We start from the raw sequence: 26,873 nt of genomic DNA on the forward strand, positions 1-26,873 counted from the left end.
GAAAAAAAAAAATTAAAGATGTGTGTATGTATATGTGTATGTATGTATGTATATATGTATGTATTATGTATACAATGTTTTTGCCTGCATATACACCTGCACACCAGAAGAGGGCACCAGATCTCACTACATATGGTTGTGGGCTACCATGTGGTTGCTAAGTATTGAACTCAGGACCTTTGGAAGAGCAGGCAGTGCTCTTAACCTCTGGGCCATCTCTCCAGCCCTTCCCCCCCTTAAATTCCTGTTTAATAGTGGGAACTACATGAGTGTGTGTGTGTACATATACACACATATGTATGCATATTATATAAAGTGAATATCCATGTGTTCAAATACTCTGCTTTTCTTGTTTGTGGTGCTGTAGTTTGAAACCTAGAGCTTTGTATGTGCTAGGTAGATGGTCTACTATGCACGTCACTCTTCCAGCTTGGCTTTATGCCATTCAGGATTCACTGTGATAGTTTTTGTATAAGGCTGTTTTACATTTCATATCTCTGTGCTGTGAATGTTAGCCTGTATGTTCTCATTTCAACCTTAATTCATTTCTGTATTTTATGCTAGCATTCTTTGGTTTTTTTGAGACAGGGTTTCTCTGTGTAGCCTTGGCTGTCCTGGACTCGCTTTGTAGACCAGGCTGGCCTCGAACTCACAGCGATCCGCCTGCCTCTGCCTCCTGAGTGCTGGAATTAAAGGCGTGCACCACCATGCCCGGCATTATGCTAGCATTCTTAAAAGACAGTGGCACACACCTGTAATCCCAGCACTTGGGAAGCAGAGGCAGGTGGATCTCTGTGAGTTCAAAGGCAGCCTGGTCTACAAAGTGAGTCCAGGACAGCCAAGGCTACCTGAGAGAGAGAGAGAGAGGGAGAGGGAGAGGGAGAGAGAGAGAGAGAAACACAGATATTGGGGAGGGTGGGGGTGGAGGTTGTACTCCTTAATTTCTTGTAAGGAAACAACCACCATCACCACTCTCTTATTAAGACTGGGTTTCAGTTCTGTAACCCAGACTTGCCTGAAATTCGGGCACTTTTTCTGTCACAGCCTCCCAGGTGCTTGGTGGGATTACAGAAGTGAGTTATGTTCAGTTTTATTCTCCAGAACATTTTAGGATTTCCTATCTATCTCCCTGACATGAAATAACCACTCTGGTGGATGTAAGCACGGATTTTTGTTAGCAAGCCAAGGGTTCAGTGGACCCTTTGACTAAGTGCACATACCTCTGAAGTAGCTCAGTGCTAGAGCTCTTGACTGGCGTGGTGGTGCCCTTGGCTTGATCCCTATTACGTTTTTTTTTTAAAAAACTATTTTAGTCTTTGTGGTCCACAGTCTCTGTCACAGTTACTCAGCTCTGCCATTGCGGTGTGAATGTGTAAATGAATGAGTGGCTGGCTATGTTCCAGGGGAGCACTTCACACACCCGGGCTGCATCCAGACTTGGCCTGTGGGCTGCCGTTTACTTCCACTGTTGTAAATGGCTGAGATTGCAGTCTGGCGTTGTCTTTTTTTTATTACTTAGACTTCCATATGAGTTAATTTTGACATTTATCTTCAGATTTTTGTTGTAGTCTTTCTCCATCCTCCACCCCCCACAGCTTATTGTTGTTATTATTTATTTACTTATTTTTTAGGCTGCTCTGGAGTTTTCTAATGAATCCTGTTTGTTTGGTAGCTTGCTTAGTTTTGTTTTTGAGATGCTAAAAATTAAGGCAGGACCTGTGCATGCTAGGCAAGTTCATGAGGTATACCCCTGCCCAGTCCTTACAGTCTGCCTGAGGACTTCTTCCATAGTTGATGGCTGCTTCTTGTGCTGGTTAACCCAGGGCTGCCAGTTTGCTGTGCTATTGAGTTAAAATAGTGTTGACTAGTCTTTTAGACTTCCGTCTACCATGTTTAAACTTACAATTGTTGCAATAGAGTCCTCTCAGAAATCTCTAAAGATTTTTTTTATTGTTAGCATAGGTTAATTTTGTTTTTAATTAATGTCTTTATTTCATGATTTTTTGAAATTATTTATTTATTTTACTTGTCTTGGTGTCTTGCCCGCATGTATGTCTGTGACAAGTGTCAGATCCTCTGGAACTGGAGTTTCAGACACTTGTGAGCTGCCTTGTGGGTGCCAGGAATTGTACTCTGGACCTCTGGAGGAACAGCCAGTGCTCTTAACCACTGAGCCATCTCTCTTGCCCCTATTTCAGTGATTTTTGGTAGGGATGAAAAACAAGTCTCCAATTCATTAAACATCTACTTTCTTTGATTTTTTTTTTTTTTAATCGGTTTGGTTGTTTGGTTTTTTTGTTTTTGAGACAGGGTGTTTCTATGTAACAGCTCTGGCTGTCCTGGAACTCGCTCTGTAGACCAGGCTGTCCTGGAACTCACTCTGTAGACCAGGCTGTCCTGGAACTCGCTCTGTAGACCAGGCTGGCCTGGAACTCGCTCTGTAGACCAGGCTGGCCTGGAACTCACAGTGCCACCACTGCCCATCTTGAGTGATAATTTTGAAATGAGATTGTCATTGTGAAATGGAAGAAAATATTAAAATTAAGATTCTTTTTTCATATTTATGTCATATGTATTAGATGACTTTGTGTGCGTAGGTGTATCACATGTAAGCCTGGTGTCTCTAGAGGTCAGAATAGGGGATCAGATACTCTAGAGCTGGAGCTGCAGACACTGGTGAGCAGCCATGTGGGTGCTGGGAATTGAATCTGGACCCTATGCAAGAGCAAGTGTTCTTGACCGCTGAGCCGTTTCTCCAGCTCCACAGTCATGACGATCTAAGGAGAAGGTAGTTGTGGCAGCCCTCTTTATGATCTCAGTGCTCATAAAGCTGAGAAGGGAACGGTGAATTTGAGGCTACCATGTTCCAGGAAAAACACTATCCCAAAAGACTCATCCAGTCGAAATCTAAAGCTAATTCAGTAGTTGAATACTTGCTTTGTCATGGGCACTTCACTAAACTAGTTCAGGAACTAAATAGCATCAGCTGTTGTCAAGAAGCAGGTAATGTTTGGAGGTGTAGGCACTTACAGGACACTGGCCAGTGCTTTCACCAGAGAAACGCACTAGACTGGAGGACTGTTGAACTTAATTGAACATTAACCCTTTAAAGAAGCTCTTTAAACATGAGCAACAAAATTAGTGGGCCATGGTGGTCCATGCCTATAATGCAAGCAATCAGGAGACTAAAGCAGGGGATTGCTCTGAATGTGTGGTTAACTTGAGCCTGAGCTGCAGGGGGACCTTACCTGGGAACTAATGAGAGAGAAAGACACACAGACACAAATGAGACTGGCAGGGAATACCAAGTTCACAGGGTTCTATAACATGCTATGTTTAGGAACTTAGTATATAGTTTGAATGTTTTTGAATTTTAATTAAAATCTCTTACTTGCTAGTGGGGGGGGATCTTTTTTATTCTGTATCAGTTCATTGTTTTCTTAGCTCTCCAGTACTGAGAATAATTGTCTAATGTGACATTTGTTTCATATTTTAAATAGCTGAATGATCTTTTGAGGGCTAGGGATGCAGGTCAGATGTCCAGCAAAGTTTTATACATATTATGAGTGAATAGAGAGCTCACTGCTGCTTTTACTTAAGGTTTATAATGCTCAGGTTTTTCCACTGATAAGTGATTTTCAGCCATTCGTACTGTATAAATACAAATCAGTTTTTCTTGAAGTTATCTACAATTGAGAGTGAAACTAATACTGTACATGAGCCACCTGATGCTTCCCCCTTGGGTTGTTCTACTTGTAGAGGAGAGTGCTCATAACTCATTAAGATAATGAGTGCAAATACTTGTTCTTCCCCAAAACAGAGAGAGTTAATAAAGCTGGTGAGATCCACGTGAAGACATTGGAAGAAATTCTTCTTGAAAGAGCCAGTCAGAAACGTGGAGAATTGCAAACTAAACTGAAGACAGAAGAACCTTCACGAGCTGATGACGCTCCATCAGGAGCAAAGAGCTCTTCCTCTGTGCGCATCAAAACCTTCTCTGAGGTCCTGGCTGAAAAGAAACACCGACAGCAGGAAATGGAAAAACAGAAATCCAAAAAGGATACAAGTTGCCTCAAGCTGACAGCAGATACTGAAGTGAAAAAGACAGTGATTCTGCCACCTGTTGCTGTCAGCAAAGGACAACCAGAGGAGTCTGCAGGAAGAGCCAGGTCTATGCAGGAGGTGCATATTAAGACGCTGGAGGAAATTAAACTGGAGAAGGCCCTGAGGGGGCAGCAAAGCTCTGAGAGTAGTGCCAGCTCCCGGCCACCAGCTGAGGCTGCCCCAGGGGCAAAGAGGCTGCTCCGCATCACCAAGAGAGCAGGTCTGTACACCCCTCCTAACAGCAGCACTGTTCAACACAGGGCAGGAGCCACAGGAGCCTCAGGAGCCTGGCTAGTTCTTAACTGGCGAATTTGAGTCACCAGATTCAGTAGAGAAAGCTGTTGACAGTAGTCGTGGTTAGTAGCTCTGTGGTGTATTTATGTGTATCTTGAGCTTTTGTAGGACCGATGTCTTAGCTATGAGTTTGGTCTTTCTTGTCATTACTGTCTTAGTTTCCTTTCTGTGGTGTGATAAAACACAATGAAGTGGGAGTATTATTTGGTTTACACTCCTGATCACAGCCGATCCTTGAGGGAAGTCGAGGCAGAAACCTAGAGGCAGGAGCTGAAGCAGAAGCCATGGACGAGCACTGCATATTGACCTGCTCTCCATGGCTTCCTCAGTCTTCCTTTTTATGTGACTGCGGACCATTTGCCCAGGAGTGGCACTACCCATAGTGGACTGGACCCTTCTCCATCAACTACCAATCAAAATAGCTCACAGGCTGGTCTGATAGAGGCGGTTTTTTCTCAGCTGCAGTTCCCTCTTCCTAGATGGCTGTAGCTTGTGTTAAATTGGCAGTAAAATTATATTCCTTAAGAAAGGTTTTATAACCAGGCACCTGTACACACCTGTAATCCCAGCACTCTGGGAGGCAGAGGCGGGCCTCTGCCTGGTCTACAGACGCCAGGCAGGACAGCCAAGGATATTACACAGAGAAACCCTGTCTCGAAAAACAAAAAGAACATTTTTTTTTTTAAACTTCAATTCACATCTCCTGAGCTTATATCCAATGGTGTTTTTAAATATGAATATAGGTACAAAAGAAGAGAAAAAACTCGAACTTGAAGACAGTGGGGATGCTGTTTCTCAGAGCAGTGTGACTAGGATGGAAGCTCATGAGGTAAGCATGTCATCTTATGCTCCAGGCACATGTAATGAGGTAAATGGTGTGTGCTTTTAGTTTTAGCTTACAGTAAATTTATGTCAATAATTTCACTGCTACATTGAGGGTGGTTGTAATTTTATCTTTTTGTTTTGGGTTATGCTTTTGTTGTTTAGGTTGGTTTTTGTTGTTTTGTTTTGTTTGTGTGTTTTTTGTTTTTTGAGGGTTTTGGAGACAGTGTCTCACTACGTAGCTCACAGTCTGCCTGCTCAGCCAGTCTGATTCCACAGTGCTAGATTACAACCTGCACCACATGCCCAGTACTTTAGTTAGAGTTTTCTATGGAAATTTCTTTTTTGTTTTGTTTGGAGTTATTTTTGTTTTGCTTTTGGTTTCTGAGATAAGGTCTTTGTGGCCCTAGGTATCCTGGAACTCACTGTGTAGACCTGACTGGTCTCTTAACTCACACATCTGCCTGCCTCTGCCTCCTGATGGCTGGGGTTAAAAAGTCAGGCGCCACCACACCTGGCATCTATGGACGAGTTTACAGTTCTCTCTGTACTAGCTTTCTTGTTCTCATGGGTTTTTTTGTTTTTGTTTTGTTTGGTTTTTGTTTTTTTAACGATTTATTTATTTATTTATTATGTATACAGTGCCTGCATGTAACACCTGCAGGCCAGAAGAGGCACTAGATTTCATTGTAGATCGTTGTGAGCCACCATGTGGTTGCTGGGAATTGAACTCAGGACCTTTGGAAGAGTAGACAGTGCTCTTAACCTCTGAGCCATCTCTCCAGCCCCCTCATAGTTTTTTACCTGGCTATTAGTATTTTGCTACAGATCATATAAAACTTGACCACCCCCCCACCCCCCGATGTATTTACTTTATATGTGCCAGTATTCATGTACGTGATGTACGTGTGTGTGTGTGTATATACATATACATACATATATATATATATATATGTATCTGCATGAATGCACATTGCAGCACCATATATGCATGTGGAGGCCAGAAAAGGATTTCACATCCTCTGGAACTGGAGTTAAAGATGGTTATGAACTTACACGTCAGTGTTTGGAACTGAACCTGGGTTCTTTGCAAGTGCAGCAAGTGTTCTTACCTGCCGAGCCATCTGTTATGTTACTATAAGTGAATCTGATATTCAACTCAGGTTGAGAGCTGTACATTATATCATTTTCCAGCATGCTAGTAATTCCTTAAGGTGTTCGTTTTTACTGACTATATAATATTCTAATTTGTGACTATAAGCTCTTTACACAGTTGTAAATAGTATCTTGGCATAAGTCTAATGTATAGATGTCTTGATTGCTTAGTAGTCATTAGGGTCATGCAGGGTCATAGTTACAGCCTATAGAATCTGAGTTCTATTGATCTCACATATCTTGAGCTCCTCTCTTTCATACGTAGTAGCCTGCCGTCTGTGTAATATCAAATGATGAGCTTCCTCTTTATTCTGAATCATGAAGTACTCTACGTAACTTAGGTATTCACTCAGCACTAGAAATGAGAATGCGCTCTTTAATTCTTTAATTGGATTTGTCTACAGACTTCAGATGAGATCATAAGTGATACCACAAAAATTCCAGTCAGTAGATATGACACCATCAAAGAGAAATACACAGAGAAACAGCAGGAGAGAGGAGCTTCACAGAAGGAGAAAGCAGCCTTGACACCTGGCCAGGGAGACGAGGCTTCTTACCACCCGAGAGTGGCAGGGAAGCCAGTGCTCACTGCTGTGTCTGGCATCTCCCGGCACCTGGCTAAACGACTCCCCACGGACTCCTCCCAGAAGGGAGAAGTAGAAACCTCTGGAATTGGGGACTCTATACTGAATGTGAAATGTGCAACACAGACTTTGGAAAAAAGGAGTAAAGGTGAGTGGTTTTGATACTTTATTGTACCACAATGACCAAATTTCAGTAGCCGGCAACAAATAGAGTTGAATCTCCTGTATACTGAGGTCATACCAACAGGTAGTAATATATTTCTTTCTTTTCTTTTCTTTTTTTTTTAATTTTTAATTTTTTGGTTGGTTTTTGTTGTTTGTTGTTGTTGTTTTTGTTTTGAAACAGGGTTTCTCTGTGTAGCCCTGGATGTCCTGGACTCACTTTGTAGACCAGGCTGGCCTCGAACTCACCGAGATTCACCTGCCCCTGCCTCTCAAGTGCTGGGATTAAAGGTGTGCACCACCACGCCTAGCAGTAGTAGTATTTCTGATAGTGATAGGTAGAGTTCTTTCTCACAACTTAAAATTGCTGTGTGTGTGTGTGTGTGTGTGTGTGTGTGTGTGTGTGTGTGTGTGTGTGTGTTTGTTTGTTTGTTTTGGCCTTGTATGGGCTGAAGCTGTAGCTCAGTTGGTAAAATGCTTGTCTAGCCAGCACGAAGCCCTGAGCTCCATCCCAGCATACAGGAAGTCATGAGTGGCGGTGCACACCTGAACCCCCGTCCAGTTGTGTTAGGGTTCTCTAGAGCAGCGGAACCTGTAGAGTGAGTACAGACGGGGTTTATTAGATTGTTTCAGTTTACACAGTTCATTCAGGGTAGTCCAACAGAGGCTGTCTCACACTGGACACACCAGCCTCAGTTAAGTGCCTCGGCGGTCCTAATCATGTGCTATGTTGAAATTAGCCAGTTGTATGAGGAGGATTTGAGTTTTGTTTTGAGCAGCTTAAGTCCTATGGTTGGTGAGGAAGATTCTCTTTCAGGACATACTTGATTATTTATATGCATCTGGATAATTTTACTGTAGAGTTCACTGTTCTCCTCTTTATCAAAAGATGCTAGAAGCAAACAACATCATTGTTTTATTTACTTTGCCACAAACTTTCACTTTTATAATCTGAGTCACCAAATCTGTGTTCTTCGCAAGAAGTGAAACAAGAAGTGAAGACAGGAGGATCAGAAGTTCAAAGTCATCCTCCGCTACATGGAGGATAGCCTGGGGTACATGAGACCTTGTCTTAGAAAAAGAAAAACATAAAAGTCGTATCCAGAACTTTTGAGATGCATCTTTCCTCTGTTGTTTTGAAGTAGAGTCATACTCTACTGCCCCAGTTGTCCTTGAACTCAGCCTTCTGGGTACTCAGATCCCAAAGGTGTAAAAGTGCACACAGCTTTCCCACTTGTTTTGCAGAAGAAAATACCTCGAAATATGATAGGAACATTGAAAAGTGTGTCATGGTGACCCATATGACATGATTTTTATTCAGGGTATTTGCTCTTTTGGTGTTGCTGTTTTGTTTTAAGACAGGGTCTCTACGTAGCCCTGGCTGCCCTGGAACTCACTATACAGATCAGGCTGGCTTCAGACTCAGGAGAACCCCCTCCTGTCTCTGCCTCCTGGGGCTGGTGTTTACGGCATACATCTCCATGCTTGGCAACTTTTTTTGGTATTTGTACTACTAAAGGCAGTATATCTAATTCTGAGCTGCTCTATATGTGAAAGAGATTATCTAGTTGCTAATCAGATACGTTCTGTCCCCTGTAGCCAAACCCAAAGTAAATGTGAAGCCATCTGTGGTCAAGGTTGTGTCATCTCCCAAATTAGCTCCTAAACGCAAGGCCGTGGAGGTGCACCCTGCCGTTATCGCCGCTGTGAAGCCGCTCAGCTCCAGCAACGTCCTGCAGGAAAGCCCCAGCAAGAAAGCAGCCATGGTAAGGGCTTACCACTGCAGGTGGCAGGACAGTGGCCCTTTGCTTCTGCCTCTGTTTTTGTCTCACACTGACTGCCATTTCCTAAGCATGGATTTCTTAGACTGTTATCTATTGGTGGTTTGGAGCTGATCTCTGCGTGGCAAGGTTCCTTGCTTAGTTACTCAGCCACTGCTTCTTTGATTCTTGGGCTCCCAGGTTTAAAAAGATTGGCAGCCTCTGGTCCAAAGGTGCAGCTCAGTGGTAGAGAGGACACTGAACATGCAAGGTCCTGGGTTATGAAAGATCTCCAGCCCTGCCAAAACAAAACAAAAACTATAGCCATGATTCAAAGAAGGCAACAAAAGAAAATATGCTCTGGGGAAAAGAAAAAGAAAAAAAAAACCTCACTCCAAGTCAGGCAGTGGGAAACAGAGGCACATGGAGGTCTGGGACAGTCAAAGCTACATAGTCAGGCCCTGTTTAAAAAGAAAAAATCTTTTAAGAGCCTGGCTTCCAGTCTGGGAACATGGTTTGGTGGGTAAGTGCTTACTACACAAGTATGAAGGTCTGAGTTTGAATCCCCTAATACCTCCATAAAAAAGCCAGTGTGGCCATACACTTGCTATGACCCCGACACTGAGGAATAAAGAAAGGTGGATCCCAAGAGCTCACTGCCCAACCAGCATAGCTTGAAACCTTGAAGGCAGGCAGGCAGGCACAGGACAGAAGAGGACTCCGAGACATCGTCTCTGAGCTCTGCGTACTTGCACGTGGGCCCTTGCACATACTCCAGCGTACAGACGCAGTAAAAGAGGGAAGCCTAACCCAACGACTTACTTACTCTTCCTTTTTAGGCTGTTGTCCCACTCCTCTCTGAGGACACATCTGTCACCATGGCTGAGACAGAAAACCCTAAGGACAGGTAATGCCTTCCTAACCGAACTCCAGGCCATTTCTGGTTTTGCTCTTGATAAGTCACTGAGCCTTCTGGGTTAGCAACCTCTAACGCTAACTCTACACTGAGGCAAAAAGCAGGGGGTTTGGGGTTGCTGCTCTTCAGTGCTGATACTGGCCTTTATTAAAGATACTTTGAATACCTGGCTAAACTCAAAAGGTGCTCGATTCCAAATTAGGGGAACTATTTCTTGTTTCTCTTCAGAAACAACTTTTCACTCACTCTGCCCAAGGCTGTGTGGTCATTTAGCCATGGAAGGTCACAGCTGGGTCTAACAGTCTGTTTTTCACTTACAGTTTGGTGCTGCCTTCAGTTCAGGCTTCTTCAGAACCCTTGGTCCCAGAAGGAGCCAGCCCTTCCTCATCCCAGATGACACCCAAACCTCGCCGGCTGAGCTCTGCCTCCACAGGAAAGCCTCCACTCTCTGTGGAAGATGATTTTGAGAAACTAATATGGGAAATTTCAGGAGGCAAATTAGAAGCCGAGATTGACTTGGATCCTGGGAAAGATGAAGATGACCTTCTGCTTGAGCTCTCAGAGATGATTGACAGCTGAAGGGGAAGGGGATAGTGAGGACACTTAAAAAAAAAAAAAAGAAAAGAAAAAACAAACAAACAAAAACCTCTCACCAAAAACTGGACTTAGTTTCATCTATCCTGACATTTACCTGAGGTGATAATTTCCTTAAGTCTCCAATTTTGCCCAAATCAAAAAGTATACCTCTGACGTACCTATGTGTGTCCTGGATTCCCTTGGGGTCAGATCTTTTACATCCTTTGATAACCGTGTTGTCCATTTGATGCCATTGTTTAGCATCTTTGAGAAGAAAGTTCTGTAATGCCCTTCTCTCCACATGAGACTGAACTCCAAATGAAATGGTGCAAGAGAACTCAGTGGCTCCTTGAGGTGTTTGTCAGTAGTGCGGGCTATCTTCCCCTTTGCTGCATTTATTTATGTATTGTCTTAATATTATCAGAGTTTAAAATGAAGACAGCTGCTAACCATTGTGGACCAAATGTCATGCTACCACTAAACAAAAGACCCATTCATTCTGTGTTAAATTGTATGTCTTTTTAAAGGTATTTGGAGATTTGTCTAAGCTTTAAAGAGGGCCGGGCAGCTTGAGAACCTGAGCTACAGAGAGAACTCTGGACCTGGTCCTGTTGTGTTAGCTGCTCCGTAAGCCTCTGAAGAGCAATAGCTAATTTATTACTGTAATTTTTTAAAGGCTTTAAAGTGCCTCAGGGATCCCCTGAAACTAATTTTCTACTTCTGGGATTCCCTGGATTCTTTATAAGAGATGGTGACATGACTAGGGAAATTCTTTTTTTTAGTATGAAAATTGTCCCTTCAATACCTTTCTCTTACTGGCATTGAATTATCAGAGTCAGAAAATTGGTAATTTTTAAATTTCTAACTCTCCCAGGAAACTTCTCTTGCCTGGTATTTATTTGATGTGCTTTAACCATGGGAGGAGCGGGGAAACAACTCATTCAAGCTGCCAGTACTGATTACAGACTGTAGCAGTGCACCGGCTGCACTGTTGTAGGGATGGCAGATGCTCTGGGGCGCATTGGATGCCTCCAGTCTCTTCTTTTCTGGATTGAGGTTTCCCTTCTTGATGTTGGTCCTTCATATCACCTCAAGGTTAGACTTGGGAAGGGACAAGTCTATGAGGATAAGAGTCTTGAAATGAGACACTGTACAGAACCACAAGGAGGAAAGAAAGACTAGTTCATTGTGATACTTTCTGTAGGTGGCCAGTTTGTTCCTCATAGGGAAGTCCTGGATCACCTGTGATGTTGGCTCCTAAGGAACTGCTGTTGTAAGTGGCTCATCAGAGTTGAAGTTCATGTAGCCTTGTTTGGAATATGGAAAAGGAAGAAAGCCACAGGACTGCCCGTTCAGTCTAGGAAGATCTGGATGATTCTGCACATGCAAAAATGACTTGAAGTTTATGTACAGACGCTTGTACCAATCCATCTTCAGCTGACTGAATGTTGTATGATAGCCCTTCTCCAAAGCAGAGGTGGAATGTTCTGGTTTCACCACACATTTTATAAACACATTTCCTTTTTTGAATTGGCCTATAGATTGTAGGTCTCTTTTGTATATAATCTTTATTATTTTGCTTTTAAAAAAAAAGTCTGTTCATATTTAATGCCCTGTATTAGTCAATGATTTCTGTTCACCATTATTTGAACCATTTGCCATTACCGGAAGAGAAATACTATTTGTGTTTTAAATAAAACTGATATAGGAAGTACTTAGTTCTTATCATTGTAACTCAGTGATGCTGTTAACTTTTTAAAAGCAGAGCAGGTTTAAAAGTGACTTGAGAATTTTCAAGCTTGAAAAGATTTCATTGGAAGAATACAGGGTTTTTCAGTGTGTATGCTGACTTACTGTTACAGAAATGCATGTAAATTGTTAGTAACCAAAAAGCATGAACGTTTCCCTACTTGTTTGTAGCCTAATAGTCCCCAGGCTGCGGCTGTAGCGGAGCAGAGGACCACTCACTCAGTGTACATGAGGCCTTGGTCCAGCCTAACCCTGCCCACTCCATCCCCGCCCCAAATCCTCTCAAGTTGAACAAACTTTTCATATATATGTGTGTATCTTAATGGTAATGGACCAAATGTTGCAGCTTGGCTGTGCCCAAAAATGTGGAGATAGTTTTAAAGTTTATATTCTTTTCAAGATTTGGCCAGACGAGGTAGCATAAGGGAGAGGCAAGAGGATATCTGAGTTCCAGGCCAAAAAAGAAAGCAAGATTAAAATCTGAAGTTCTGGCCTTAACAGTTGCATCTCTCATGGGCTCCATGTGCGTTCTCATCACTTCAGCCTCAGGAACTGCAGCAGAGAGAAGGCAGCACAGAAAGCTTGAGTTAGGCAGATCGGATTCCTGGGATCCCATTCTAAAACTGTGGCTTCATTTCATCTGAGTACTTCGGCAGCTGTTTAAGATGTGTGCCGCCCTTGATTTTGGCAGTTTAGCAGCAGAAAATGCGGACGCTTTGGATGTAAATGCTCAATAGATACAGCTAGTGTAACAGCTCCTGAGGACCTGTTCTTGAGCTAACGCTACAGAGAAAGGTCACTGCTAACTTTGATGGTCTGTCTACTCAAGTCCAACTGTGTGTAGGTCCGACTTGTGTCGCTCAGACCAACCTTAAGCTTTGCTGATTCACTTGCCTCTACCACCCAAGGGCTTAGATGGAGGACATGAGCCACGCCTGCTTTATATGGTGTGAGGACTGACTGAGCCCAGAGCATGGTGCTGAGCTACACCCCAAACACTGTAGTAGGTTTTTAATTTGCAAAGTGATGTCAAAGGTAATGGGGGCTGGAGTGACTCGCTGATGAAGGCATGTGCCTCACAGTCCTGGCAAGGAGAGCGCGATACAGAGAGAAGAGACCCAACTCTGTAACATTGGCCTCGGACTTCCTATGCTTGTGCCATGTCATGTGGCTCTTGCCCCCAAAATAAGTTTCTAAATATTAAAAAAAAAAAAAAGTAAATAATAAAAACCTGGTGACTCTGCTACCTTTAGCACCAAGCCAGGTGACCTGAGTTGAACCCTCTAGTCCCACATGTTGGCAAGGGGCCCGAGTGCTGCGAGTTGAGCTCTTAGCGCCACACATGTATTGTGGCACATGTACATAAGTCTCTTCACACAAATTAACTTTTTAAATGTTAAAGAGCCTAAGCACAGAGCAGTCATTTGATCTTGACCATTTTCTTAAACATTACAGTAAAGTGAGCAAAAAACAAAAAAAAAACAAAAAACCCCAGTGACTCCAGAACAGTAATCTAGGATTTTTTAAATAATGGTTTCAGAAGTCTTAACGAATAGGCCTATTACTTACTCTGTATTTGGTTGGATTTAATTCCTAAAGTAAAATGAGTATGGCAGTAAGCAAAAAGCAGTGAATTAAAACTATAGCCTGTCTTGGGGTTTTTTAATCTTTGTCCTCATAGCAGTGAAGCAATAGTTTATTGAATTTATACTGGTTTGCAGTCAAGGGAGCTAGAGAAGAGAGTTTAAAGGTGTTTCCTGTATAAGATAAGGAAGTAAGCAGATTAGGGAAACATTTAAATTGAACAAGCCCCTTAGGAAATCACTTTAAAACTAACAGGAGTCAGCTAGAGTAGCTGCTCATGCCTGTAAGCCCAACACTAGAGAGGAAAGAGGATAGTTCAAGGCCAGCCTGTGCTATGTAAGAATATTCCAGAAAAACACAGGAACAGGAATGGAGTAGTACTTTGGGGTTTTTTGTTTTGTTTTGTTGGGGTTTTTTGCTTTTTGGTTTTGTTTGGTTTTGTTTTTTCTGAGACAAGGTTTTGCTAAGTTGCCTTCCCTGGCCTGGGACTTGCTATGTAAGCCAGGGTGGCCTGGACCCTTAGAGATCTGCCAGCCTCTTTAATCTTTCTGGGATTAAAGCAATGTGCCACTATGTCCAGCTTTATGTAGAAATGGTCAGTAGATAACGCCAGACAAAATGAGTGAGCTGGAGTTTTAGCTTTTTTTCCTGTTTATTTCTTATTTTACTTTTATTTGAGAAGGGAGCTCATATGGCCACCTGCTTTCTAATCCCTCTGCCTCTCAAAGGCTGAGATTAAAGATGTACATCACCATGGCTGGCTTATGTAGTACTGGAGGTCGGACCCAGGCTTTGAGCACCTTAGGCAAGCACTCTACCAACACCTTGAACAGATGACCTAAGTCACAGTGATGGTCTTACACTTGCTAATGCCCCAACCCTCACCGTGACCCTGGTGTTTGTTCTCTGCCTTTGTTAATATTGTTGGGGTTTTTGACACAGGGTCTTTACAAGACCCTGGCTGTCCTGGGATTCACTGTAGACTGTCCTCAAACTCGGAGTTCTGCCTGCTTCTGCCTCAGTGCTAGGTATGCACCACCACACCCAACCCCTTTGTCAAAACAATTTTTCTTTAATGTGTGTATTTTGCCTGCATGTATGTCTGCACCATTTGCAATGATCGGTGCCTGTTGACACCGTGGATCTGGAGTTAGAGATGGCTGTAAGCTACCATGTGGGTGCTGGGAACCAAACCTGGGTCCTTTGCAAGAGCAATGAATCCTTTCCACTGAGCGCCATGTCTTCAGTCCCCGCCTTCATTGTTTATGTGGCCTCCGACCTAAAAGGCCATGGCCATTGGGCTTCTTCCAAAACCCTCCCTTTTCCTCAAACGAGGTTGATGTCTATCCACCAGGCATAAGTTGTTTACCAGCCAGGCATGGTAGTACACACTGTTGATCCCAGCACTCAGGAGGCAGATGAAGGTGTGTTCAGGCCAGTCTTGCTTATGTAGTCCAGGAGAGCAAGGGCTATGTAGAGACCCTGCTCAATGTCCCTCCTCCCAACAAAGAAGACCTTGTTTGCCAATACTTCCCTCACAGAGCAGAATAAGTGCTAGGAGTCTAGATCAGAGGTAGAATGCTTGGCTAGTACAAAGAAGACCTTGGACTCAATCTCCAGCACAAGAGATTGCAGTCTCTGTAGCTAATATAGGTGCGTTAGTCCTCCCAGGCTGTCTTACGTCATGACAAACCAAACAGCTCAACAGTTTTCTCAGTTCTTGAGAGTGAAAGTCCTGGCCGGATAGATGGCATTTCTAGTGCTCTTTCTGGCTGTGTCTAGCCTCTGCAGTGTCCTTACATGGCCTTTCTTCTGTCCCCGTGGAGAAACAGAGGCCTGTGCACTGTCTCTTGGTTGCTCTGTTTTTGTTCGGTTACTGGGCATGCAACCCAGGACCTCATTATGGGAGGCAAGTATTTAAGTGCTTGACCCCAGCCTACAACTCCACCCCCTCTTTCTCTTCTAAGGACACTGGAAAGATGACGTTAGGTCCCACCCAGAAGATCTCATAGGATCTTAATTACCTCTTTAACAAGCCTATCTCAAAATTTAAAAAAAAAAAAAGTTACAAAGAGAAATAAAGTGCCTTTCGTACAAATACAGCCCCATTCCAAAGTGGGGGGGGCGGGGCAGCTAGAAGGAGTAACGTAACAGAAGGAATCCCACAAACGGCCACTGAGTGAGTTGGCTCATTTCAGGGCTTGCAGATCTTGGCTAGGCTACCCTGTCTCTTGTTAATGGCTTTGTCCCAGCCACTCAAGAACAGGTTCTGGGTGAAATGGAACTTAACCTGAATGGAGAAAGGTCTTCAGTTTGGGGAAGTGGCTAGTTACAGTGATGTCCACCTGTAATCCCAGCAGTTAGAAGGCAGTCTGTAGTATGAGCGATACTCCACACCATGTCCATAAAATTAGGCCAGAGCATCTACCTCTCCGAGTTAGTGCTCCTCACGCATGTTTACAGACATTGGGAGTGTCACGAAAATCTCCTGATTTACAAGGATATTATGATTGATTGTAATCTAAAAGGAAAGAAACCAAGGCTTTGCCCAAAGTTCTTATTGATTATATTTGTTGAATTGTGATATATTCATATGTCAGCAAATACAGTATGTATGAAATGACATTCTGGAGGTTGGAGAAATAGCTCAGTGGTTAAAAGCATTTCTTTTTGCAGCAGATCCAGGTTCAATTCTCAGCACCAACATGTCTGCTCACAATTGTCCATAACTCTAGCTCTGGGAGAAGCCAATACCTTTTTCTGACCTCTGTGGGCATCTGGCATGAAAATGATATGCAGACATACATGCAAGCAAAAACATACATATAAATGAATTTTTAAAATAAATCGTTTTAAAATGCCATTCTGTACTTAATTTAAATAGTTGTTTTGTTTGTTTCATTTTGTTTTTGAGACAGTGTTTTTCTGTGTAGCTCTGTTTGTTCAGGAACTTACCTTGTAGACCAGGCTGGACTTGAACTCAGAGATCTGCTTGCCTCTGCCTCCTGAGTGCACCATTATGCCCAGCTTTAGAGAAATTTTCTTTGCTTTTTTTTTTTTTAAAGATTTATTTATCTATTACATACAGTGTTCTGCCTGCATTTGTGCCTGCACACCAGAAGAGGGCACCATATCTCATTATAGATGGTTGTGAGCCACCATGTGGTTGAGCTAAGGACCTCTGGAAGAGCAGTCAGTTCTCTTAACCACTGAGCCATCATCTCTTCAGCCCCAGAGAAAATTTCAAACACAATGACAAGAAAGTTTTAAAATAAAATCAGGTAGTTAACTAGCTTTAACAATTACAAATTTAGCTGGTGTGGTGGCGCATGCCTTTAATCCCAGCACTTAGGAGGCAGAGGCAGGTGGATCGTTGTGAGTTCAAGGCCTGCCTGGTCTACAAAGCAAGTCTAGGACAGCCAAAGCTACACAGAGAACCCGTCTCAAAAAACAAACAAACAAACAAAAAACAAAACAAAAATTGCAAATTCATAGCCAGTCTATTTCATATTCGTTTTATTTTTATATGTATGAGTGTTTTCCTTGGTGTATGTATGTATATACAACACGTGTGTGCCTGGTGGCAACAGCGTAATGGGGGGGCACAGGGGGGACTGGATTGCTGTGTGGGTCCAGAGAATCTAAGCTAGGCCCTCTGCAAGAGTGCTCAGTGCTCTCAAGCGCTGAGCCATCTCTCCAGCCGCTCAGCTGATCTTGTCTCTTCTTTCCCATACCAACTATTGCCTCCTATTTGGGCTGTCAGGGCTGGGGCCAGGGTAAGATAAACAGGTAGGTTTGGCACAATTTAAAAGGCTGCTTATTCTCGGGGTTGTAATTACATATTTAAGTGTGATTTCTTAAATTCTGCTACAGCCTAGGTTGAGAGGGAAGCAAATCTCAAGTCTCTCTAGGAGCATCTTGAAGTGGAGTGATGAATAGCCAAGACCAAAATGCCCCACCTCTGGTTTCGGGCTCATATGTATATCTCCTCTGAGTCCGTACTAGGATGTTTATCAGTTGGCAAAGACAATGCGCCTGCAAGGTGGACAAACATCATTTGTTCTCTCTTAAGTCTGTTTCCACTGCACATCCTTAAACAAGTCTGTTTCACATCCCACACTTGGGATCAAAACAAAACATGTTTACAACCACTACACCATGCTGGCCTCGAACTCACATAGATCCGCTTGCCTCTGCCTCTCCGAGTGCTGGGATTAAAGATGTTCGCCACCACATCTGGCTCAAGTGCCCTTCTCAATCATATCTTTTGAGACACCTCAACAGTAACTCTCCATAAAGGTGATATGGGTTGAATCTGTTATTGGTGCAAACTGCTGCTTCGGGCATGGCAGTCCAGATGGTCTGGGGCCTAGAACTCATAAGGCTCCGGGTCCTGGCTTCTGCGCTGGGTTCCAGCTGCTGCTCTGGGTTCCAGTGGCTGTGGTTGCAGTCATAAAGGAGGTCTGTAGGTAGTTTTTTGTTTGTCTTCGAGACAGGGTTTCTCTGTGTAGCCTTGGCTTTCCTGGACTCCCTTTGTAGACCAGGCTGGCCTCGAACTCACAGCAATCTGCCTGCCTCTGCCTCCTGAGTGCTGGGATTAAAAGGGTGCACCACCACGCCTGGCCTGTAGATAGTTTTGGACAAGATGCCGCCCATGCGCGCAGTGCCTAAATTCCAGAACAGCTCTGAGAAAGGCCTCTGACAGGACCCACAGGGGCCAAAGCGCCGGCGTCCGCCTGAAGCCCTTCAGCCTACCTCCAGGTGGCGCTGACGGACCGACCCCTGTTGACTCGGAGGGCGGCCTGCGGAGGCTCTAACCATAGAGAAAAAGCGGCTCCGTGGCTAGAGAGGCATTTCCCAAGTGGGACCCACGTCGACGCCGACCACATACATTTCCGTTTCCAGGTCTTACTTCCGGAAGTCGCTTTCCGTGGCGGCCTTCTTACTCGTGTGGTCTTTGTGACTTCCACCATGGCGTATCGCGGCCAGGGCCAGAAGGTGCAGAAGGTGATGGTGCAGCCCATCGTATCCTACGCGGCGTGAACTCTGGGCTTTGCGTCCGTAGACGCCGGGAGCGTGGGCGGGGGAGCCGGGCAGCCGGGTGCCGGCCGCTTCCCGTGAGGCCCCGGGGCGACCGAGGAGGCCGGAAAGCGCGCAGAGTTTAAGGGCCGCGGGAGGCGGGCTCGGGTGGACCGTGCGGGGCGAGCGGTTCTGAATGAAAGCGGGCTCGGCCGAACAGGAGAGGAGGGTGTGGGACATCAGGAAGTTTCGAGAAGTGAGTGCGGTGGGGAGGTAGCGCCTTCGAAGTTTCTAGGGCACCCCGAGTGCGTGCTCCCGGTGGTCTCCAGCGCTTGTGTAGGTAGCGCGACCTGGCCCTCGGGCCCTGGAGAGGCGGGTGAGGGTTGGGGGGCAGGAGCGCTACTGTTTGTTTGTTTTTTGTTTTTTTCCTTGATCGCCGTGTTGCAGAACCTCATCTTCAGATACTTGCAAAATGTACGTAAGTCGCTTGTTGATTGTTTTCTTACTACCTACTGAAGTGAAAATTAGGCTTATTGGCTATTTGTGTCTATTTCTGTAATCCTTGTGCTTTAGACGTAAAAGTTGAGGGAACCGCAACTTGAGGATAAAGTTTGGGGTGGGGTGGGGATGCGCAAATTAATAAAGTAGCGCACGGTCGTCCCTGACTCACCTACGCACACAATTACCATGGCTCTGCAAGAACAAAACCCAGAGACTTCACAGGATCTGTCGACAAACTTAGTAGTGACGTTTGCGGTTTGCTTTTTTTCTTGGTTGCACTTCAAATGAAGAAAAGACACTAAGAAGAAGGGAAAGTTAGAGAGAAGCTAGTGGCAAGCGCCCCTCATTGGAGAGATGATAACGATGTTAGTTTTTAAATGTTACAACACAAGTGAAAAATAGTTTTAAGCCATTGTAGTTTTTAATCACCAGAATCAAGGTTAAATATGTGAAGAAGAAAGCTGAGGGGTGGTGGCGTTCACCCTGTGTGGGATCCGGATTTGCTAATGTGACTTTGGTCACTAAAAACTATTGCTTTGTGCCTGCTGTGAACAATTTTAGCTGTGTGTTCATGCCGGAAGCAGTAATTAAAATTTGAGAGTGTAGGAGAATTAGTTTGAACGACCCTATCTGAACATTTATTAAATAAAAATGTTCCTCAGCAAGTTAACCAGAGTTGTTAGCTCTTAGGTGTAGACTAATACGTTACAATTTTTGGCTTATGTAAGTTGTTTATTTGGAATCAAAGTAACAGGGTGGGGCCTGTTTACCTTCGTAAAGCATTTTCGTTTTTATTTCAGAGATCTCGGATTCAGGTGTGGCTGTATGAGCAAGTGAACATGCGGATAGAGGGTTGTATTATTGTGAGTACCCAGGCCATTTTTCTTCAGTTTGTTAATAGAAAAAGACATCTCTGAAGACGGCTAGCTAGAGCATTGTACAAGAAGTCAAGGACCGGACCCAAGGAAAGCTCTTGAGGACCCACATCATTTAGCATCTTCTTGCCCTGGCTGATAGGGTTAGATAGGTTTTTGTTTTGTTTTCTTTCTTTCTCTCCTGCCCCCGCCCATGCGCTCTTTTTATTTTCTTTGTTTTTGGTGCTGTCCTGGACTCACTTTGTAGACCAGGCTGGCCTCGAACTCCTAGAGATCCACCTGCCTCTGCCTCCTGAGTGCTGAGATTAAAGGTGTGCGCCACCACTGCCCATGGATAATTCTTTTCTTAAAGAGAATTAAACTTTTAAGAAGAGCTCAGTTTATGAGGAGAGGTAAATGGCAAAAATCAAATTTATAGGGGGATGGAGTCTAGGGGAGGGTTTTTCATTCTGAATAGATAATTAATGCCTGAATAGAACTGGTGGAGGGAAGTAATACACAGAGCAGGATCCTTAAGCTGTGTTTTTTGTTCGGTTGATTTTATTTTTTTATTATTTTGGTGGTGCCAGGGATCAGACCTAGGGTTTTTTAGATACTAAGCACCTGCTCTACCATTGAGCTACAATCTCAATAAGTTTTTGTTGTTTTAGATTTATTTCTTTGAGTGTTTTGCACATGTGTGTGTTTAGTGCCCACACAGGTCAGAAGTTGTTGGCTCACCTGAAAATGGATGGTTGTGAGCCTCCATACAGGTGCTGGGAACCAACCCTGGGCCCTTTGCAAGAGCAACAAGTAGTCTTAGCCCCTGCACTGTCTCTCCAGCCTCTGCTGTTCTTTGTGTGAGGCAGAGCCTTTTTTTTTTTTTATTCATATATTCACTTTACATCCTGATTGGAGTCCCTCCCTCCTTTCCTTCAGGTCCCTCCCTCCCACCCTCTTCCCCATTCCTCCCTCTCCTTGTCCTCAGAAAAGGGGAGCCCCCCCCCAACCCACTCCAGCACATCAAGTTGTATCAGGATTGAACTCCTCATCCACTCAGGCCAGGCCAGACAAGGCATCCCAGTTAGACAAAGTGACCGAAAGCAGGCAACAGAGTCCATGTCATAGACAGCACCCGCTCAACTTACTAGGGGAGCCACGTGAGGATCAAACTGCCCATCGGTTACATATGTGTAGGGGCCTAGGTCCAGCGCATGCTTGCTCTTTGGTTGGGGCTTCCATCTCTGTGAGCCCCCATGGGTCTAGGTGAGCTGACTCTGCTGGTCTTCTTGCAGCGTTCTTGTCCCCTATCTATCCTTCTATCCTCCCCTCTGACTCTTCACCAGGACTCCCCGAGCTCTGCCTAGTGCTTGGCTTTGAGGCTCAGCATCTGATTCAATCAGCTGCTGGTTCAATCAGCTGCTGGGGGGAGGCAGTCTTTAAGAGAGACACTTGGAAATCCTCTTATCTGAGCCTCCTAAGTGTTGAGATTAATAGCCATGAAAATTTTTAAACAATTTTTAGGTCTGGAGAGATGGCTCAGAGGTTAAGAGCACTGACTGTTCTTCCAGAGGTCCTGAGTTCAATGCCCAGTAGCCACATGGTGGTTCACAACCATCTGTAATGAGATCTGGTGCCCTCTTCTGGACTGCAGGTGTGCGTGCGGGCAGAGCACCATATATGTAATAATAAATAAATCTTTTTTAAAAATTTTTTAAAGCTTATTTATTTTTATGTATATTGGTCTTCCTGCAGGTGTCTGTGTGAGGGTGCCATATCCCCTGTAGCAGGAGTCACCAACAGTTTTGAGCTGCCATGTGGGTGCTAGGAATTGAACCTAGGTCTTCTGGAAGAGCCTCAGTGCTCTTAACTACTAAACTATCACCAGCTCTGGTTTTGTTATTTTTGAGGCAAGGTATTACTATGTAGCCCAGTAAGGCCTTGAACTTGAAATCCTACCTCAGCCTTCTGAGATTTATAGACATGTACTACCTCAGTTTAGCCCGAGTAATACTTTTGAGGGGGCGGGACCAGGATGCATAGATGTATATATGCATGTGTGTATGAGTGTGTGTGTAAAAGGTAGATATTGAGTATCTTTTGCTTTCTACTTTTTGAGACAAGCTCTCTTATTGAGCCTTGAGCCCATGGATTTAACAAGACTAGGTGGCCAGTAAATCCTAGGAATCCTCTTGTGTCTGCCTAGCATTAGGTGCAGCTGTATGTCACTCTGCCTGCTCTTTTTTGAGTGCTAGGGTTCCAAACTCATTTCCTCATGACTGCAAGTACCTTACCAAGTACCTCCCCAGTACCCACCCCACTTCCTAAAGCTGCACACTGCTTTGAAGAAAAACAAAAATATTTCTAGGAGTATTTTGTTATGTAGATATCAAGAATGTCCATCAGTAATCTCTTACCAGTTGGAAAACAAGCCTGTGAGGAGCATGGAGGAGCAGCACAGAAGACAGTCTATGTGTGCACTTGCTGGACTGGGCAGGTTACAATACAAAAGATAGTGTAGTGTACAAAAGATTGAACAAGTACTTTGGATCCCAGTCTGTGGATAAAGCTCTGTGGTAAACCACTTGCCTAATGTGGGCAAGTCCCTGGGTTAATTCTCAGCACTACTCCCAAAAAATTGAAAATGTCCCTTTTGACCAGGCGTGGTGGCACGCTTTTGTAGTCTTAACACTTGGAGTATAGAGAGAAGGATTCAGAGTTTGAGGCTACCCTTGGCTACTTTGGAATTTTGGGGCAAATAGGCCACATACGACTCTGTGTATAGGTATTTTGTCTGCATATATGTCTCTGTACCACATGCATGCCTGGTGCCCCGGAGCCTAGGAGAAAACATTGCATACTCCAGAACAGGAGTTAAAATGGTTGTAAGCACCAGGTGGGTGCTGTGAACTGAACCTGTCTCCTCTGGAAGAGCACCAAATGCTCTTAACCACTGAGCCATCTCTCCAGCCCCTACATAAGACTCTCAAAAATAAAGGGCTCAGCAGATAAAGGTGTTTACTGTTTTCCAGAGGACCAAGTTCAGTTTCCAGTACACACATGTGATGGCTCACAAACTGCCTGTACTAATTCTAGCGGATAGATCTGCCCTCCTTAAGCATGTGCACTTCTGTGCACACATCCGTCCACAAATAAATACATATACATGGTAAAAAATAAAATAAAAAACTTTAAAAGAATATAAATAAGTAGATGTTTTAGGTGAAAAAGTAGTGAAGAGATAAGCTTCTAAAATTAGTTGATATTTATTTCTGAATCTAATCTTTTAGAATGGTTTGGTGGGATTTGTTTGAAAATGATTTGTCACTTGACTTTCCAGGGCTTTGATGAATACATGAACCTCGTATTAGATGATGCAGAAGAGATTCATTCAAAAACAAAGTCAAGAAAACAACTGGGTAAGAATATAGTTGGCTTTACAGATTTCTCTTTATTTCATTGGCAGACTTGAATGGTCTGCAGCTAAATTCATGTATAAATTTATAAAGTTACTTTTGAAGAGAGAAATACACTTTTTTGTTTGTTTGAGACAGGGGTTCTTGGTGGAGAGGTACACTTTAAAGTCATCTTGCCACTTATTCATAACCCACTCCTTTGTTTTTGTTTGTTTGTTTGTTTACTGATGAGGTCTTATGTAGCCGTAGTCCAGGCTAGTCTCAGTCTTGCTAAGGACGACACTGAGCTACTGACCTACCTTCCTACCTCTACCTCCCAAGTTCTAGGATCACATAACACCACGCCCAGGCAATGATGTTAAATCTAGTAACTGGTGCTCACTTATGTTTTAAAACTAAACAGAATTTGACACCATTGACTACTTCCTTCAAACACTTCCCTTGGTTCTGTGATATAGTACATGAGTTTTTATTACTTGTCACTGCTTGTTTCTTTTCAGGCTTCTGTCTATTTATCCTTTGCCACCCAACCATTAAATGAGGCTGGGTTCCAGCTCTCCTTTGCTTGTTTTCCCTAGGCCAGCAGTTCTTAACCTGTGGGTCACAACCCCTTTGAGAGTTGAACAACCCTTTCACTAGGGTTGCCTAGAAAACACAGATATTCATTACAATTCATAACAGCAAAATTACAGTTATGAAGTAGCAATAAATTTTATGGTTGGGGTCCCCACAACATGAGGAACTATTATTAAGGTGTCATAGCAGTAGGCAGGTTGAGAACTTCTGTCCCAGGCACTTATTAAGATCACAGCTCCAGCTACTAATCTGTGCATTGACTTCCATATTTATGTGTCTAGCCCAGACCTCTGCTGTGTACCTGTTCAGCGGTTTCACATGAATGTTTGCAAGGCAGCCTATCAGAACCAAATTCACTTCCTACCTACACACTGTTTAGAGTAGGTTTGGTGTTCCTTGCTGAATAATAATTTGCACTCGGTTTACTGACTTCTGAGGTCTCTTGTCTCCTTGGTTTTCCTTGGGGTGGGTTGGGTTTCCTGTGGAATGTTGAGTTTGTAATATGGACACTTGAAAATGTTCACATACCTTTATAAGAGAGAAGTATCTCAAAATACTGTTCAGAACCAAATTCTGAGGTTAAAAGATGACTGTATGTGTCTCTTGATATTAACAGCTTCTTTTGTTACAGGTCGGATCATGCTAAAGGGAGATAACATTACTCTGCTCCAGAGTGTTTCCAACTAGAAATGGTCACGCACCAGAGAAGTTAAGAAAGCAATTCAGTGGTCTTAAAGGTGTCTTCTGCTCCGAGAATAGCCTAAAATGTTTATTTGTATTGTTTAATGCCCCCATCCAGTGATAATAAATGCTGTAAGGTTGTTTTTGTTAAAATTGTACATTGTTTGATTCTGGTGGCAGAGCGAGCCCTTCTACGTAGTGGTTCTTCTAGCTCTTGGTTTTAAAGTTTCTGAGAGTTCTCGGTTGCTCTTGGCATTTGCTTTCCTCAGAGCATGGATCTGTACATTCTTGAGGCAAAGAGTAAGAACTCTGCCTGCACGAGTAAGCTGCTAATGTTGGGTGTAATGGGGCAGCAGGGGTTGGGATCTTACAAATAAACAGGTTTTGGGGGCTGGGAGTGTAGTTTGGCACTAAGTGCTGTCTGCCATTCAAGGCTATTGTTTGATCCCCAGCATTCCAAAAGCAAAAAACCCACCAACATATTTGGTGCTACAGCACTACCATTGCCAAGTGCAGGAGGTTGAGGACATGTTCTTAGCACTTTCAAGACACTGAAGCCCTTGAGGATTTTATTAAGCTCAGTGTGAAATGTGTGGTGGCCCATGCTTGTAATCCTAGCAGCGTCCTGAAGCAGGAGGATCTGAAGGTCAGGGCTTTGTCTAGACTAGGTAACAAGACTGTTTCACAAGAGCAGAGGAGCATTTGAGTATAGACTGAGTAAGACACCTTTACAGGACACTTAGGAAGGTTTGGGGGAAGACCACAGACACCTGGTAAATTAAGTATTAGGTAAAATAGTAGCATAGTGAAAAGACATCCTTATTAATTCTTATCTTTAAAGAGTTAGGTTCCTTCCCAATTGATAAAGCTGGTTGTTTGGTCTGGGAAGTCTCTCAGTGGGTAAGTGTAGCATGAGGCCTGGAGTTAATACCCCCAACCCAGTGAAAGCTGGTTCCTTGTGGCCTGCCTGTAGGAGGTGGAGACAGACGCTGGGAACGTCTGCAACCTGTGCTTTAGTGACAGGCTTCCCAGACGCATAAGATGGGAGTAATTGAGGAAGACAACCAACGTCAGTCTTAGGAGACACAGGGATTGAAGGCTGCTAATCAGACTTAAATTTGGTCGGTCGTTCTGTGTGCGCACATGCATATATGCCAGTTCTATGGCTGTGTATGTGTGTGTGTGTCAGAGGACAAGATTCTCCTTCAGCCATGGGGTCTAGATGTTCAGCTCAGATTGTCAGAGTTGCTGACACTCAAATGCCTTTGCCCAGCAAGCCGTCTTGCCAGCTTCTTTCTTTTTTTCTCTTTTCTTTTTTAATTTCTATGTGCACACACATTGTAATGGGAGGGTTTGGTTTGGTTTTTTGAGACAGAGTCTCTATATGTGGCCTTAGCTGTCCTGGACTCACTTTGTAGACCAGGCTGTCCTCGAACTCATAATGATCCACCTGCCTCTGCCTCCCAAGTGCTGGGCACCACTATGCCCAGCTGTAAAGAGAATTTTTGGCTTCTTTAAAAACAAATGTTACGGAAATGTTTTTTGTTTTAATCCCAAGTGTGGGGTATGGAGCTGCTTGAGTTTGTCCACACCAGCTGACTATGATTTGCCTCATGCTGTAGCAGGGGCATGTTTTCCCAGCTGCAGAGAGTTTCTGCAAGTGTATGATAAATGCTAGGACCTGGAGAGGGCCTGAAGTCGCCGCTGCTGTTCCCCTTCTGCTGCTGTTGCTGCTTGCTAGTTGGAGTTATCCTGGCAATGAAGAGCAAATGTGCCCCAATAATCCTACACCCCGAATCAGCAGGAGGTAGTCTAATGATAGTGAGGCCCAGGCTCGCCTTCCCTCTAACCTCCTTTTTCTCCTACCTGGTGTTGGGGTATTGGAAGGGATAAGGTTGGTGTAGGGAGGCAGGAAGAAGAACCCGACAAAGTAGCCAGAAGTCTGCATACACACATCTGTGTTTATGTGCTTTTGAGACTGCTGGTGCCCATGGCATCGGAAGAGGTCATCAGATTCCTTGTAGCTGGAGTTGCCACCTTTGTGAGCTGCCCTAGGTAGGTGGTTGGATCCAGCTGTGAGCTGACCCTCAGGGTTGAGCAGTAACACTTGCTGTCAGCCA

The 26,873-nt window shown here is 44.0% G+C and overlaps 2 protein-coding genes across 12 annotated transcripts in view; both read left to right on the plus strand.

Annotated features, from left to right (window-relative positions):
* Positions 1–12,087, plus strand: part of ZC3H11A (zinc finger CCCH-type containing 11A) — a 44,401-nt gene extending 32,314 nt beyond the window's left edge. For all 5 annotated transcript variants that reach the window (XM_084787024.1, XM_084787025.1, XM_084787026.1 and 2 more), the window contains 6 exons: positions 3,821–4,324; positions 5,142–5,227; positions 6,780–7,107; positions 8,721–8,887; positions 9,721–9,788; positions 10,118–12,087. In XM_084787024.1, the coding sequence (XP_084643150.1) occupies positions 3,821–4,324; positions 5,142–5,227; positions 6,780–7,107; positions 8,721–8,887; positions 9,721–9,788; positions 10,118–10,376 (1,412 nt within the window). In that variant the 3' untranslated portion in view covers positions 10,377–12,087. The remainder of the gene's footprint in view (positions 1–3,820; positions 4,325–5,141; positions 5,228–6,779; positions 7,108–8,720; positions 8,888–9,720; positions 9,789–10,117) is intronic.
* A 108-nt stretch (positions 12,088–12,195) lies between these two features.
* SNRPE (small nuclear ribonucleoprotein polypeptide E) lies at positions 12,196–24,911 on the plus strand. Of its 7 annotated transcripts, none has more exons than XM_084787072.1 (5): positions 12,196–18,713; positions 19,173–19,199; positions 20,027–20,089; positions 23,421–23,499; positions 24,689–24,911. In XM_084787072.1, the coding sequence occupies exons 1-5, from the start codon at positions 18,678–18,680 to the stop codon at positions 24,757–24,759; spliced, it is 276 nt and encodes a 91-aa protein (XP_084643198.1). In that variant the 5' UTR covers positions 12,196–18,677; the 3' UTR covers positions 24,760–24,911. The 7 variants fall into 7 exon arrangements, with proteins under 7 accessions (XP_084643198.1, XP_084643201.1, XP_084643202.1 ...); XM_084787074.1 differs by having other exon boundaries at positions 16,934–18,713; positions 24,704–24,911; XM_084787070.1 differs by having other exon boundaries at positions 16,951–18,731.
* The last annotated feature ends 1,962 nt before the right edge of the window (positions 24,912–26,873 follow it).

The sequence above is a fragment of the Acomys minous genome (genome assembly GCF_964271855.1).
Source record: "Acomys minous genome assembly, chromosome: 1".
Classification (NCBI taxonomy): domain Eukaryota; kingdom Metazoa; phylum Chordata; class Mammalia; order Rodentia; family Muridae; genus Acomys; species Acomys minous.